The 17,690-nt window shown below is 38.2% G+C and overlaps 1 protein-coding gene across 1 annotated transcript in view; it reads left to right on the forward strand.

Moving 5' to 3' along the window:
- Positions 1-17,690, forward strand: part of HYDIN (HYDIN axonemal central pair apparatus protein) — a 280,489-nt gene that overhangs the window by 108,946 nt on the left and 153,853 nt on the right. Inside the window, exons 16-17 of the mRNA XM_090260317.1 lie at positions 361-525; positions 1,878-2,030. Coding sequence (XP_090116443.1) covers positions 361-525; positions 1,878-2,030 — 318 coding nt within the window. The remainder of the gene's footprint in view (positions 1-360; positions 526-1,877; positions 2,031-17,690) is intronic.

Genomic DNA, 17,690 nt, shown 5'->3' on the forward strand with positions numbered 1-17,690 from the left:
TGGCCACTACTGATGGAACGCAAAGGGAGAGGTGGTTGGAGGTAAAACACGGAGGCACGGAGAGCCAGGCAAAGGAAGGGCCATGGGCAGCTACTGTCTTGAACTAAGTCACATTGTGGATCATTTCTGCATCTTGCTTGGCTGTACACTTCGGATTTGGGGCCTTATGCACCTCCTGCTTAACCACACTTCCTTTTGGCAGAATTGGGGTATTCATCCCTACACACCTGCTTGAACGATGAGACATTTCTAAAGAACCTCTGTGGGCACAGGACAACACTTGTTTCAAAATATTCTAATATGCTCTTGATCTTATCCCTGCTGGGGGCCTGCTAACCTCTGGCTTCTCTCTTCCGCCAGGTACGTGAGGACTCGCCCGCCGTATTGCTCTCTAGTCCCAGCCCCTGTGGAATCATCGCTCCCCAAAGCACCATCCACATACCTCTGGCCTTGGAGACCCAGGTCACTGGGGAACACATGTCCACAGTTTACATCTCAGTCTTCGGGAGCCAGGACCCCCCTGTGGTGAGAGCCAATTTTCAGGATTGCAGTTAAAATTGCTGTACTTTTTACCAAACTGCCAAGCCTCAGCTTTTAAGGCACATGTCATATTGCATATCCTCCAGGTGGCTGGAGTTCTAGGGTTCTACATTTTCAGTCCGTAATGGTAAAAATCTAGCAATATGTTACTTCAGGAATCTATTTGCAGATAACTCTGAAAGTAGTGGTGTTTTATAGCACTTGTTCTTAAACTCCTATGAGGACTTTTTCACACACTGAGGTATGCTGACCATTTTCCAGACCCAGTGAGTCCAAGTCTCAGAGGAGAGAGCACGCCTGTGTATTTAACAACCTGCTCAGCTGCTCCTGGTGTGAACCTTGGTTTGGGCATCACCAACTTGCTGCGAAGGGCTTCTGAGATCAGTTTCACTCATAGCTCGCCAAATCTCTTCCTGTGTATTGACTGGACTCATTGCCCAAATTATCCTGCCTTAGCTGTTAAGAGAAGTAGCCCCTCTCCAAGTGTGGGAAGAGGGAGACATGGAAAGCTCACTAATGCTTGAGATGAGTCAAAGGATGAATCTCGAACCTTAAAGGAAGTTGCCCAACAGGCCGTGAATCCCTAGACCTTTGGTTTACTTGGGCGCTGGGTGATACCAGTGTACATTTGTTTGAAGAGAATCTGATTGCTTAGCTAATAGAATAAGCTAGGATTTTGCCTCTATCTCTTCTATGTAAGATGCTGTAGATCAGCTGTCTGACTTACAAAGCAGCATCACAAGGCACCACTGATCCAGGTCCCCTGCCTGCCTGCGCTGGGCCCGCCCCACACCCATGCAGCTCGTGAGAGGGTTATTTGCTGAGCCCCCAGCACTTTGTGAAAGAAAAAGGCCCCTTTCCTGGCTGAGGGCACAGGGCGAGGGGAGCAGGGCAAGGTGGGTTGCAGCCTGCACACCTGGGTGCAGTAGACAGCCCTGTGTGCCACTAGAGCAGCAACAGAATGGGGCTCAATCTGGCCACTTCCATTTCTTAAGCGCCAGTCCTTAGCCCCATGCGAAGTGCTCTTGAGGCGGTGTGCTGGGTGGCGTAGAGAAGCCATTCCTGTGGTTTCCCCTTGGTGCACAGTTTGGGGCCGACCCAGGGAAGCAGATCACCCTGGAGGAATTTCAGACTGGATCCAGAGGTCTGACCAGCATGGCCATTCCTTTGTCCTACCGACCACACGGTACCAGGTGGAAGGGATGTCAGTTCTACTAAACATCCTTTCATATCTCTTCTTTTTATTAAAGAGGTGGCTAGAAGCTTCTGTTTCAATCTATTTTAAAGGCCAGCTGTTTCCAGTTATTTCTGTGTTCTTGCTCTCTCTGGGAACACAGGTGTGTCACATAAGGAGCTTTGGTGAAGGTCCAGTTATCTACATACATCCCACTCAAGTTGATTTTGGCAATATCTATGTCTTAAAGGAGTCCTCCAGGATGCTCAGCCTATCTAACCAGTCCTTGATCCCTGGATTATTTAAGGCACGCATGGTGAGTAGATTGCGGAACTGTCATGTGATTAAAGTACAGTTTTGCCTAACTCTTGTAGGCAGTGACCCTGTCTTTGCAACATGCCTTTGAAAATGATCGCCAGCAGCAGAAATTTACATGGTTTAGCTGCATTAAACTATGTCACTCTCATCCTCAGTTCTTCCTTGTTATACTCATTGTGTTGGCTAAGAAACACAGTATGCATGGAGTTTGGTAAAAAAGCAAATATATTTACTGTAATCTCAGTTCAGGAAGATGCTTCAGAGGTCTCCTGAGCTGTACCTAAGCCCAGCCCCATATCTGAAGAAAACACCTTTTAAATGTCTTTTGAACAGATATAATATATTCTTTTTTGCAGAATTTTGGAATTTCTAATCCAGTAACTGAAGTATTCTTGATTTTGGAAAACCTTTTCTAAATTTAGATATACAATTTAAAATAGCATAGCCTTTCTACCCACAAATTGACATTTGAATGAATGCTAACATTTGGTTTCAGAATTTGTCAGATATTTCTGAAAAATCAGAATTATTAATTTTATAAAAGTCACTATCAGAATGAATAGAATTGTAGTTTTCTGCTGATCTGTTGACAGCTACTCAGAGTCATTGGTCACAATTAGTGACCATTTACTATCATCATTATCTATTTTTGTCCTCATTTGTCCTTACTCCTTATAAAGGCAGCCACTTCCTATACAGTCACCGCTCTTTTTAACATGAGGTTCAGACCTTGTATAAAGAATAACAGTTAAAGAAAAATCCTACAGAAAAGATGCCTTTGCAAGTCTTTATCTAATTAATTGATGTGTTTGGTGGAAAGCTTGGGAGTTGATGGGTTTGGTGGATTGCTTAGGAGGTGTTGCTTCCAGCCCAGTTTTGTATGTGCAGAGTTTACAGTGGGGGAGGGAGCAAAAGCGTCAGCTGACCAGTTCAGGATGATGAGGGGTGAGCACTGAGGGGTCCTACAGTCTTACAGAGGAAGGAAAGGGGCAGAAACCACAAGAGCGCTTAGATACAAATACTGTAACTATTCCCTTTCTCACGACCTCCCCTTCTTTCTCAGATATCTCCAGATTTCACTTTTTATGACAATATTTGCTACATTTCAAGAGCAAAAAGCACATCAAGGATCTATCTTTTTTAATTAATATAGTTTATATATTAAATGACACAACTAGTTGTTAAAATGAGACTTTTTCTTTTCCACAAAGGTTTCATGATTCCATCATTTGATTCTTTAATATCATTTTAAATCAGCAAGCTCCAGTTCCAAGGAGCCAAAGGTGTGCTATAAGTGATCTGCTGTAGAATGTGCTTTTCACTCAATGCTCTCTTGGAAAACTGGTGTCTATTGAGTTGATTTTCCTTTTAGCATCAAAGTCATTTCAACTGTTATTCTCATAGGTGAAAATTAAACTTTTCATATTTTGACTGGGATTTTTGATGGGTTTCCTAGTAAATACTATATATGTTAATGTTATAGAAATCGAATTATGCTAACTTAGAAATTAACTACAGTGGAAAGAAATAGAAAAATATTTAATTAAATTTCTACTTAATATATAGTACTAAAACTGCAAATTCATTCATACAGAAATTACTAAGCATTAGGAAATAGTTTTAATAAATAGTTGTTTGTTCCCTAACTAAGCCAATGGCTCAGAACCCAGGTAAATGGTGGTCAAATATTTATTGCACTTAATTTCTAGCTCACTGAAAAATAGGTAGGGTCAAGGGCACATTGTTCACGTCTTCTGTTATTACGTCATGGTCTGGAATTCCAGTGGATGTCCTGACAGGAGGGGTCACTTTCTCTCTTCCTTTGGCTGCCAGTGAATGTCAGCCCTCCCTCCCCAGATGCGGCACCCGCTGTCAGCCGTATGTCGTCTGTCGTGCTCAGTCGTGTGCACGGCACGCATGGCACAGCAAGCACTGTGACTGGATTCTCCCTTAGCAAGAAACATCTGTTTGTTAACAGCTGGAGGGGCCAGGAGAAGGGAAGCTGGAAGCCCACCTTCACTGTGATGCCAGGAAGATAAATAACACTAAAAGCAATTTTAAATTTCTCAAACAAATGCTATGCAAAAAATGATTTTTTAAGAAACTGAAACCTCTTAGTATAATATCTGTGAAGAAACAGTGAAGATTATATTCTTTTCTGTTCCACTAAAGTTTCACTTATCCTGAGAATACAAAAAAACCAAAATTGATTACTAGAAGAGCGTTTGTGACCTGCAGCAGTAAGGTCTCCTTTGCTTTGGAATGCCTGAAATACTAACCTCCCTAAAGGCTTCCAAATGCAGACTTACTTGGATTAAGCTGAAGGACTCAAAACAATAGAGCGAATCACCTTTGGTTTAGAAGGGTAAAAAATATCAGAATGTGAGAACAGTGCACAAAAGGCCCTTTTGGCAAGACTTTGTGGGCTTGTAATAACAGTGCTCCTTCAGGAAGATAGATGTCCTCTCTCTGGGTGGCAGCAGAAATGAGGGTGAGAATATGGCTGTTTCCCCCAGGCACTGGGACCTCAGCACTGGGCTGGAAGATAGATGCCTTATGTGTATGGGTGCCTCTTGCTAGGTAGAGAAAGCGTTGCTCAGCACCTGGCCGAAAGCATCCGGGATCCTGTTCCTTTTAGTCTTGGCTGTAATTCAGCCTCGCCTAGTGTTAACTTGAGAACTTGTATACAAATGTCAGTAATAGCTTGGGATTCAGCTGGCACTATAACATCTTCACAGCAGCCTTCTGCCTCAGTGATCTGCGGGAGAGGCCACTGTAGTTAGATCTTTCGTTTTCAGGATCCAGGAAACAGGAACTTTGATGCCTCATTCAAGTGTGGTTCTTTTTAAATTTTTATTCTCTTGGTCACTTGCCAAAGCCACACACAGTGGTGTGGCTTTTACATCGCCTTCAGACCCTAAGCCACTGGGTTATTTCTTCATTTAAATGGGGACCCTCTTTCTACATTTACCTGTTTATGTGCCTGTCTCCTGCAAATGACAAGGGCCTCTGCTTTAAATTCCCAAAACCTGGCAGCAGGGTCGGTGATGAAAGTACAATGAATGACATTAATTATGACCAATGTGTATTTAGTTTTATTTGCAACTTATATGCAGTATTTCCTTTACTATGACTCTGTGAGAGAAATACTATAATAATGCCCATTTTAACAAGATGGAAACAGAGGTGCAGACAGGCTAAGTAAATTGCCATAACCTGCCAAGTGTCAGAGCCTGGTTCTGACTCCTGGTAGGCTGATTTCAGACCGTGTGCTTTTCCATGGTGCTACTGTACTGCCTAACTTTGCCTGATCATTGATTATTAAAATGGACTTAGACATGATGAAAGGGTTAGGGTTTTATGTTCATAAAGATAGACATCTAGAAGAGCAGGTTTTGCTGAAAGGGCAAGAAGTTAAGGACATTTTCAAAATAGATAAAAGGCCAGATATTCTTCTTTTTATTCAGAGATGTGTTAAAATGTATATATGCAAATAATCTCCATGATGTCATTTTCAACCAACCGTAACTCCTTCAGTTATATATCTGAAATAATGGCAAAATTTACTTTCCCACCTTTTTTGTCCTTTGTAATAGTGTGACAGAAAAATCAATTCTCATACGTAAATGTGTGTAAAAATTCTCCACTACTATAGTTATTAAAAGAAGTTTAAACATAAAAAGTTATGACCTATTCTAACAAAATAAATAGACAAACCCAGTGAGATTTTTGGTGCTTTTGGTGCTGGACCATGTCCATTTTAAGAGATAGTGAAATTGTAGGCATTCTGGAGATGTTTGTTTGTTTGTTTGTTTTGGTAGCAGCTGGTTTGTTGAAATCCATAGCTACACCTCATACACTATACTATCCCTACATACCTGAAGCTCACACCGTAGATCCGAACTTAGTTCTTCCTTTACTGTATTGAGGTATTAGTGCTACGGAGATTTCTAATGGACAAGCAATAATTCTCCAAGGCTTTTTGATAGCTGCTGTTATTTTAAGATATTACACCCCATAATGTGTGTGAAGAGAGGGTAGAATGAGCGGTTTCTCGGCCTCCAGTGGGTAGATTAGCTCTGTCCTCAGAATGAACCATTACTTCGATCAAAGGAAACAGGTAAGAAAAAACATATATATATGGGAAAATGAAAGAAATGGGCCTGAATCAGAGACCAGAAGCAGTTGTTTTACCTCTTTATATTCTTTTTGTCATTGTTGTTGCTGATGGTTTGCAAACTAGTAGCTTTGTTTATAAACATACACTTACAATATAACCTTTGGGTTTTAGCTCATAGTTAAACTCTTACATCGAATATGACTTATGCCTTGATACTTTGCAGTGTCCACTTAAAATTCTTTTTTTCTGATAGTAGCCTTTATTTTTTGAAAAATATATTTTATTGTTTTTGCTTTTACAGTTGTCTCAATTTTTCCTTTTGTCCCCCCTCCACCCAGTCTCCCCTTTGCCACACCCTCAGGCCACTCTTATCAGACTACTGAGGTTCTATTGGCTGAGAGCTGCCCAAGGTAACACACTCAGAGAACGGCAGCTCTTCTGCTGTGACTCAGATTTTCTGGACTGCGGTCAGTCCTTTCCTGTTTCACTACCAAAACATTTGATTCTAGAAGTCAGTGTTTATTTACAATATGTTTAATACTGAAAAGTTCAAGAGATACACTTGACACTCAAATCTAATTCATGGTAACCTTTCTCTCATTTACCTCAGATCCTTTATTTTGAAAAAAAAAAAATTAAAGTTGAAGTTTTATATATTCTCCTTGCCAGTCCCATTTTCTACTTTCCCCAGAGGCCACCTTATTATGAATTTGATGTATATACAAACCATGTTTTTTATATCTCATTACAGATATATATGCATTCATAAATACTAGATAGTGCCATTTTGTGGCTTCAAAATGTATATAAGTTGTATCACTGCATGTAACATCTTGCATCTTATTTTTCAGACTCAAGATTATGTTTCCAACGGTTATATTATTATTTGAGTACACAGCTGATATAATTTCTATCATATTATTTAGATTCTTGCACCTGTTAATACATATAGATCTATTTAATTCATTTTAGCTGTTGTATATACTCACTTACCAGTAGTATGTTTATTTTTTTGCCTATCAGTTGACAGTTGGGTTATTATAACAGTGCTGTAGTAAACAAAATATATGTCTCTGTGTACATATGCAAGATACCATATACTTTTGAGTGTGTGTGTGTATACATATATATATATATATATATATATATGTATACACACACATATAAGTTATATATCTAGCAGTAGAATTGTTGGATCTTAAGATAGGTGTATTTTCAACTTCATTTGTTATTGCCAAATAACTCTGCAAAGTGATTATACCAATGTGCCCTTCCAGGAGTGTTTGAGATATCTATGCAATAGTCCCTCCTATATCACAGTTCACTTATCGCAGCCTCACTGTATCGCAGGATTTTTAAAATATTATATTTAATTATTTATCGCGGATTTTTCACTATATCGTGGGATTTTGTGGTACTGTATACGTATGTTATTAAAGTTACGTAGGTTTAAGAGTGTAGAATATGTTTAAGAACATAAGTAATGTTTATAAAAGTGTGGAAAAGGTTAAGGGAGTGGAAAAGGTTAATAAGGGACTGGGAACGGTTTATAAATGTGTGGGAAGGTTTATAAAGCCTTAAAATATATATAAATACTAAAATAAATGTAAGGTTCCTACTTCGCGGATTTTCACCTATCGCGTGGGGCTATAGAATGTAATACCCGCGATAAGTGAGGGAATACTGTTTCTCTAGTAGGCTAAAACTCAGTATGGTCAGACTTAGTTTTTGCTACTCTGAAAATGAAATAGAATTTAATTTGTACTTCCCTTGTTACTGTTGAGGTTGGAGAATTTTTTCATCTGGATATCCTTTTCTGTCAATTATCAGTTATCAGTGATCTATTTGTAGATGTTCTTTATACATTGTGGATACTAACCCTTTGCTTATCATGGAGTTTTGTATTTTTTTAAGATACTTTAAATTTTTATGTCAACTTTATGAAGCTTTTACTCTCATGTGTGTTTTTTATTTGTGGTTTAAGAAATGTATTTCTGCTCTTCTATTTAGATCATTTTAGACTCTTTCAAGTCTTTAATCCAGTTAAGTTTATTTTTATATATAATGTGAGTGAAGTCTATTTTTTTCATAAAGAAAGCCAGTTGTCCTATCACCAGTTACAATATCTAATAGTCCTTTCATTTTCCATTGATTTATAGTGCTTTCTTATTATATCCAGATCTAATTTGCACCTAGATATGTTTCTAAGCTTTTTGTAGTATTCCATTTCTCTAACCCAGTGTTATTACCTCACTTCTCAAGTGGTGTAATTTAATGATAATAGTAATAGTTAAACACCTAGTATGTATCATCCTCTATTCTGAGTCTTTTTTGTGTATTGTTTTATGTAATCCTCAACAACTTGATTGGGTGTGTTTTATTATTATCCCTATTTTACTGATAAAGGAAAATTACTCACAAGGTTGGTGAATAAAGTAGTCCAAATTTACACAACTAGAAAATGAACAGTAGAGCTGTACAGCTATAATTAGTCTGAATATCTCCTAGGATTTTTAATACCCTTTAAAAAGTCTTATACATCCTTGGTCATCTCTTCAGAGTTATTTCTCATAAATAATACCTTATTTTCATTGCATTTTCTAATTATATATTAATCATTTACAGGAAAGCTATTGATTTTTGTATAATCCATCTATCTGTATCAGCCTTCAGTCTTGCTGCACATCTCTTCATATGTTCTAAATCTTGGTAAACTCTCACCTGCAGGCTTCCTTCCCAGTCTGTACTTTACTTCTTATTCTTGACTCATTGCATTGGATAGGATCTTCAATGTAATATTAAATAGTAGGGTAAGTTGGAGTGGGCATCTCTGTCTTATCCCTGATCTTAATGAATAAGCTTCAGATGTTTCACTTTTATAATATAAACTTCAAATGTTTCACTTTTATTATATCTCCTGATCTCCTGCAGATTTTTGATAAATACATCACATTAAGGAATTCTCATCTATTCCTACTTTGTTATCATGAACATGTGCTGAAACAATTCTCCATATCTAGTCAGATGATATGGTTTTTCTGCTGTAAATTTAATCACAGGATGTTGGTCTGTTTATTGAGGGTGGGAAGTATATAGGAAGTGGTAAGGAAATTTTATATAATGATTTTTTCTATAATGATTATTCAGATTTAAATTTTTCTAGAAAATTTTTATTCTAAGTTTGCAAATGTATTTGAATAAAATTATTCGTTATTTTCTTATGATATAAAATGTTTACAGACTAATTTCTGTTCTTAGTTTTACCACTTTTTCTGTTGACTTTCTTTACAATTATTTTGTTCTCTTTTAAGCACCTTGATTTGAATGTTTAACTTTTATATTTTAAATCTTAGTTTAGTAGTACATTTAAAGTTTATAAATATTCTCTTTATGCAACACTTTAGCTGCATAGCACACATTTTTATTTGTAATACTTTTTATTTATTTATAATACTATTTACAAATATAAATAGCAATATCTACTGTGATTATCTCTTTAATATTTGTTATATATAGATATGTTAATTGTTAATATTTTCTTTTTTTATAGAATTTTAATAGATAACTTTTAATTTAACTCTAATGAATTTGGAATACATGGTTTATATGACCCTTAGTCTTCAAATTTGTGTTTTGGGGAACATAGCTATGTCTGGTTTTTATAAACATTTTATATGACCTTAAAAATGAATAAAGATTCTCTAGTTATTGAGTATAACAGACTAACCATCTATCTGTCTGTATGTTTATATTAGATCAAGCATATTGATTGTATTATTTAAATCTTTTATAGCCTTACTAGTGATTTATATAACTGTTTCTGGTAGAATTTTATCAAAATCTTACTTTTCCATTTCTATTTGTACTTATATCAATTTTTGCTTTATATATTTCATGACTTTTATTTCTCCTTGGTATATTGTTTATTTTCATGTAATATATTGTCCATTTTATCCCTATTTATGCTTTCTGATTTAAATTCCATTTTGCCTGATGGTAATATTACTACACCAACTTTCTTTTAGTTTACATTTGCCTGGTATATCTTTTCTTTTCTTTTCTTTTGATTGACAATGATGTGTATTTATTTATTTTTAAGACTTTACATTTTATTTATTTTTTTAAATTAATTAATTAATTTGGGGGGGTCCCCCCGCTCTGTAACAATTCCCCCTTCTCAGACTTAAGACCCTTTATAATCTTATAAAGGACAGTGGATGAAGGTCTTGTGCTCCTCTAGCTGCTTCAAGCTGGACATGGTCGTCGTCCTACCTACCCTTGGGTCCAGAAATCCCTAATAAGAGTAGGGGTGTGGAGGGGAGGGTGGCCTTCCCACATGGGGAAGGATCGTGCAGACGCTAGGTCAGTTGGCTGTCCCTGGACAATGGCATGCTTGCTTTAACAGGCTGGCATCCTTGTTGTACTCTGGGGGCAACAGGTTTGGCAATAGGGTTAAAAGGCATCATTCAATCCATAACCACTAGATGACAAAAGGCAGGGGTTGATTTTTCAATGTCCCACATTAGGGTAAAAAAGGGTTTCTTTGTAGGAAGGTGTGCAAGGCACGTCATACCTTTCCAAGACCCTTTTGCCCATTATACTTAGTTTGGGCTGAGGGAAATATTTTAGGTTTCCCCCCCCTCTCAGACCTCTGGGCCCTTTCTGTCCAGGCCATTAAGATAGAAAAAAGAAACCAGTTTTAAAGTGAGGCCCACAGACCACCCCATACTTCACCAACCCAGCCACTTAGTTCAGCCAAACCGTTGAGTCTCAGGAGGCAGCGGTGCAGCCAGGATTAAGTGAGGCCTATACATGCAGACAATCACTCAGGTAATAAGATCATAGTCTTATGCCCTATTAAAACAGAACACACATGTTAATTTATGCAACATAACCCACAAACCACTCTCTAAATCTGCAAGACTTATTGGGAAGACACCCAGTTGCAAGGCATTTGACATTCTTCTTGCCTGTAAATTAAGCATCTTTGATGATGTCACAGACCTAGTTTAACTTTCAAATGAAAACAAACTTTAAATGAAAATAATTTTAAAAACAGTTAGCTGCACTAGTTTATAGTCTACCACTGAGCTTTGTGATTTTCCTCGAATCACGATTTTTCTCCTTAAGATTACCCTCCTTGTCATTAAAGGGACCGCATTAAGTCCAGTTTTAATTTGTCCTGTTCATTTGCATAAACTCAACAAGAGCGGCAAATGATCACATATGATCTTTACATCTGCTCTGCTGGAACTTATACAAGGAACCTTTAGGGTGACTTTCAGTCTGCCCTTCAGGGCACAGAAGCTGAGCCACATACCTGCCATTCATCCTTACCTGTAAACAACTGTCTTTTCCAAGTCCTTCAGGTTTTCCTTTGTGCCTTGAGGTTCCTTCCAGCCATCTTTCAGGAAATCAACTTCTGTTCCTTCCCTGGAAAGATTACCATGGACCGCACATCCAACCAAGGTACCAGGCCTTTTTTTTCATGGACTTTTGTTACCTTTGAAAGTCAACCCCAGTTCCTCAGGGCTTTTTGGTAACAACCAGAGCCCAAGCATGTCTTCTTTAGGCGTGACATTCCAGTCAAAGTCTTGGTTAACAAAACCTCTATTAAGAACTGGTCTTATTAATTTTATGCAAAGAACCTTATGTCATTACTTACTTCTTCAGAATGCCAAATTCTGGAGGGATCAGGTAGGGAGAAAAATATACAGTGTGAAGGAAAATCCTTGTCTTTATCATATTTTGTTCGTTTGTTTTTCTAGTACAGTTGTCCCATTTTTTTCCCTGTTGCTCTCCGCTGCCTCACCCACCTCCCCCATCTCCCACAGTCATCCCCCACCCCGTTGTCCATGTCCGTGGGTCATTTATACTAGTTCCTTGACTAAACCCGTTCCCCTCTCTCCCTCCTTCTCCCCCTCCCCCCGTGCCTCTGGCCACTGTCAGTCTTTTCCTTGTCTACATGCCTCTGGTTCTATTTTGCTCATTTGTTTGTTTTGTTCATTAGGTTCCTGTATTAGGTGAGATCATATGGTATTTGTCTTTTGCCTCCTGCCTTATTTCACAAACTTAAACTCATTTTATTGTAGTCAGCCCTTCTAACTACTTTTTATACTGCTTTGCACAGGGTGAGGCAAAAGCAAGTTTATAGTTGTGAGTACACAAAACAAAGAGTTTTTTCTTGTATTATTATTCATTAATTACTGTATTATTTTCCATACAAATAACTGTAAACTTAATTTTGCTCCACCCTGTATATTACCAGTGAATACTTAAAAAAGAATGGCAAATGTGTCTTCAGTGGCATAAGAGCAGAGTTCTTATGTCTTTGCCTTAATTGTAAAATCTACAAAATAAACTCATAAGAATAAGGAATTAAAAAGAGAATAATATTGTTATCTATCATGGTATCCATCTCTTCTTTTACCACATAAAAGACATAGCCATTCCAAAATGGATTGTGTTTTTCCTGACTCATACGAAGTGACTTGTTCAGTAACAAGAAGACACCAGTGGTAGTAATAGAACTTCCAGAAGCAAAGGTTTGTGCCTGACAACAAGCAATGAGCCTTTCGCCTCTGCCCTCACTTGAGACCTCTTTTACTTTGTCAAAGCTAAATGTGAAACCTAGAAGACAGATTTGAGCAGATCATATCGATTATAAACTACACTGAGAGAAGGAAAGCAATGGATTGAGTGTTAAATAATGTGATTGGTCAGCACCTTCCCTGAATTTAGAATGACAGCTCTACTGATTGAATATGATTAGTTTGAGTATAAGCTAAAGCCAAAATGAAAGGAGGAGGTTTGGTTCCCTGTCACTAACGAGCTATCCAGAAAATAAAAGAAAAATATATTGGCTTCCTGCATGCTTTGCAAGTCTTTTCATCTTTATTCAGCTTGTTCTAGCTTTTAATTAGTTTTAGCAAATTGTTTTTTTCCTAATTAATTATTATTCAGGCATGCAGTTAATACTTGTCACCACAGAGGGAGATTAAGGTAATATGGATCAAATGTATTCTTCTTTCAATACCCTCCTTCCCTTCTCCATAAAAATGTATACCTTCTTCCCCATTACCATCCTCATCATCATCATCCCAACTGTTATGCACTAAATATTTGTGTCCCTCCCAAATTCAAGTAATGAAATTCTAACACCCAATGTGATAGTATATAAGGAAGTAAGGCCTTTGGGAGGTAATTAGGTCATGAGGGTAGAGTCCTCAAGAATGGGATTAGTGTCATCACAGAAGAAGCCCTGGAGGGCTCTCTTGCCCTATGAAGCTACAGTGAGAAAACATGGCTGTCAGACCCAGAAGAGAGGTCTCACCAGAACCTGACCATCTCGGCACTCTGATCTCAGACTTTCACCCTCCAGAACTGTGAGATCTAAATTTCTGTTGTTTATAAACCACCCTGTCTATGGTATTTTGCAATAGCAGCCCAAATTGACTAAGATGCCAACTCATGTCACTTTTAAGAGATGGCTATCATTGTCATCATCATCTAAAGAATATATTCTGCCTATTTATGCACTAAAAGTAGACAGTCATGTTTATTAATAACCTAGTACAAGGTGAGATATAACACTTTCATATAATGAACAAAAACAGGAAGAGAAGCATTAAGTAGCATGGTATGAAGGTTTATTAATGGTATGAAATTTCCAACACACATACATCAAATTATATGATGTTTATCAGAGAGTAAATACTACTCTTCTGCAGTTTTATTTCTTTCCCCTGTCACAAGCAAAAGGACAGACACCGGAAAAGTAAGTGTATGACATGGTAGAGCATTTCGTAGGATGGCACTTGAGGTATGTGCCTTTTTTAAATGTCCGTTGCAATGAAATTGTTGTATGCAACTCTTAAGTTTAATATTTTTGAAAGGAAAAAATTCCCTCTGGTATGTTAGGACATTAAATGCGGATGCTTCTGGGAGGGAAGGACAGCATAACCTGAGGGCAGGCAAGGTGATGTGTCGTGCACAGTTGTCTTATCATATGGTCTCACTCAACAAAGAGTTGTGTACATGGTTGCTGAAGTAGTGTTCTGCACTGTGGAGAGTTAAGGTGTTGGATTCAGACAGGTCTGGAATAAAGTCCTATCTCTGCATGCACTAACTCTGGTAAAGTTATTTAACCTTTCTGATCCTTCAGTTTCTTCCTCTTAAAGGGAACTAATAATGTCATGTAGAAGACTAAACATGATAATATATGTGGAAAGTGAAAGATAAGCTTTCAGCATTCAGTAAATGGTGGTTTTGATTATTAATATTGACAGGCAGAAATATCTAGGTGAAATAGCTTGTGGAAAGACTTAAATTTTTATGACACTGTATATCTTAAGATCTTTTATATTTCTTTCTTAGACAAGAAAGAAAAATAAATAAGCCACACTCAGAGAGGTCCGAAGGTTTCAAATTCCCTACTCAGAGTGTGTCCAGTGTTCACCACTGTCAGCAGTGCTCCTGTCCAAGTTGCTGCTCACATGCCTGTCTCCTTAGACTAAATTTTTAAAAATTCAGTCACTGCATCAAGTGGCACAAACATAACTCAAAGTCTTGATACATCTTATGAAATTATTGTCCAAAAAATTTGTACCAGTTTACATCCTGCCCCTAGCAGTGTTAAAGAAGGTCACCCTCTCCCAAATCCTTGCCAACATTTTGTTTTCGCCAAATCTGGCAGATGAAAAATGTTGTATTGTTGGTTAAGATTGTGCTTTTTTTTTTGGCTTGCTGGTGATGCTGAACATTTTTTGTATATTTACTGACCAAAAAAAATAATTTTTGTTAACATCTTCCCCATGCCTGGTACTAACAGTGCTAACTATACTTACTAACTCAAATGAGAGACATAAAAAGGAATAAGATGGTTACTTTCTTCAGAGCTTACAGTCTCAAAAAAAGAGTGAATGCATAAACAATGCAGTATTATAGTGTGCTATGTTATATGTAAGCACAGAGGAGGATGTGATTAATTATTTTATAAAATTTAAAATGTTCATAGGTAGGACCATTTGAGTGGAGACTTGAGGGACAAGGAGGAAGAGGACAGGGAAATTGGGCATACATTTCCAGAGAACAGCAGAGCTCATCTGGTGTGGCTGAAGCTCAGGGTGCATGTTGGAAATTGACAGTGCCTGAGAAGTAAGCTTGGAGAGGTGCAGTGGAGCCCCCTTAGGAAGAATTTGGAATAGATCCTCGGGACCAGAGGCTCCTCTCTGGTATACCAGTCTTGATCTCAGGCTGCTGTAGTTCAAACAGACAAATATCCACCGCATGTGTGGTCCACGAACCCTGGGAATTACATGTAGAGTTTGGGGGCAGTGTATGTGTTCATTTTCTATGGAGGGGCTCCATGGCTTTCTCAGAGGGGAGAGAAGGTTCAGCACCACTGGTTCAGACATTGGAAAGCCATCCAGTATCTTCCGCCGGAGAGCAACAGGATCAGGTCTCTGAATGAGAATCCTGCCAACAGGGTAGACTGGGGAGAGCGCAAGCAGGAAGGGGAACTGGATGTGAAGATTTGAAAGATAATGTTAATAATAATCACCTCTTACTGAGTACGTAGTTCCTCTGTGGGAGAGAAAGTGCTAGATGCTTGGCACCCATGTCATTTCATCTGCAAGTAGCATATTTGACAGATGAGGAAACTGAAATCTAAATTTTAAAAGTTGTCTAAGGTCGCCTGACTACAAATGGCAGAGTCCACGGTTGACCACCAGGTCATGTGACTCTAAAGCCCACTCTTTTAATTATGACCGTCTCTGTGTTGCTTGTAAAGCTCTAGCACCATTTCTTTTGTGTTCCATCTCCTAATCCTCAGTTAATTATTTTAAGCAGCAAAGTGGCTCACCTTGGGGCAGACTAGAGATACCATTTAGAAGATGAAAAGGAGAAAGGCCTCAGTGACTGTCTGTTGTCCTTGTTTCACAAAGAATTCATTATCTGCTAAGATAATAGTACAAATCCAAAGAAATCTCTCACTCTGCACATTGGTTCCTGTTGTTATTTGTGTCCTCTGAGTCCATGGAAGGAAATTCTTACAGATTTCAACTGGTAAATGAGTCATTTTGAAGAACAGTTTATAGTTCTCTTTCCTCCAAGCTTCATAGTCATTAACGCTGCCCAACACACACAGGAGGTCTGCCCGCATATATCCACTCTCATTTATTGCAGAAACAACATGTGCAAACAATAGCCTTCACTTCTGTCTTTCAAGGCAAATGTTAGGTACTGCTAAGGAAGCTTATAAAAGCTCTATTTTATCTTGGAAGCTGGGCACTGCCTAAGAAGTGCGCTGATGTCCTATCATCAAATGAAAAGCAAATGTTATCTCTAGGTATGTGAAAAGTCAGGGAGAGGGATTAAAACAAATCACCAGTGGGCATGAGAGTCTGAGTTACAAAAGATCACAATTTTTCCATCTTTCACACATATACATACAGACCTCTGTACATGTTGTTCATGGGCTGCTCTAATGACTCTGGCTTTCTAACCCCAGTTCACACACACACACATGCAGCTGTTGCTGAAACTTTGGTGGAAGACTTAGAAAAACTCATTTTTATTATCTTTAGGACAAATATATGAAACACTGTATTAGTTTTCTTTTTTAAAATATTTTTCAATTACAGTTTACATTCAATATAATTTCGTATTAGTTTCAGGTGTACAGCATAGTCGTTAGACAATCATGTGCTTTACAAAGTTTCCCCCCTGATACTTCCAGTACCCAACTAGCACGATACATAGTTATTACAATATTGATTATATTTCCTATATCACATCCCTGTGACTATTTTGTAACCACCAATCTGTACTTCTCAATCCCTTCACCTTTCCCACCTGTATTAGTTTTCTATTGCTGTGTAACAAATTGCCACAAACTTAGTGGCTTGAAACAACACAAATTTATCTGTTTCCATGGATCAGAAGTCCAGGCAGGACTTGGCTGGATCCTCTCCATAGGCTCTCAAGAGGCTGAAATCAGGGTGTTGGCCAAGCTGCATTTCTTTGAGGAAGCTTGACTAGAGAAAGATCTACTTCCAAGCCCCCTCAGGATGTTGGCAGAATTTATTTTCCTGAAACTGAATGACTGAGACCCCCATTTTCCTGCTCCCTGCCATCTGGGGACTGCTCCCCACTGCTATAGAACCACCCACAGTTCCCTACCATTTGGCCTTTTCCATATAAACCCTCTCATGCTTGGAATCCCTTCACAAGGAAGAGCCCGAGCTCTTCTAAGGGCTCGCCTGATTCAGTCAGGCTCACTAAGGATAATCTCCTCACCTTAAAGTCAACTAACTTGGACCTTAACTATATATGCAAAATCCCTTCACAGAGAAGCAAACTGATGGTTGCCAGATGGGAGGGGAGTTTGGGGGCTGGATGAAAAAGGTGAAGGGATTAAGTACAGATTGGTAGTTATGGAATAGTTACAGGGATGTAAAATACAACAACATAGGAAATATAATCAATAATATTATAATATATGTATGGTGTCAGGTGGGTACTAGACTTATCAGG

The sequence above is a fragment of the Furipterus horrens genome, unplaced genomic scaffold (genome assembly GCF_987537825.1).
Source record: "Furipterus horrens unplaced genomic scaffold, mFurHor1.1.pri manual_scaffold_13, whole genome shotgun sequence".
NCBI classification, from domain to species: domain Eukaryota; kingdom Metazoa; phylum Chordata; class Mammalia; order Chiroptera; family Furipteridae; genus Furipterus; species Furipterus horrens.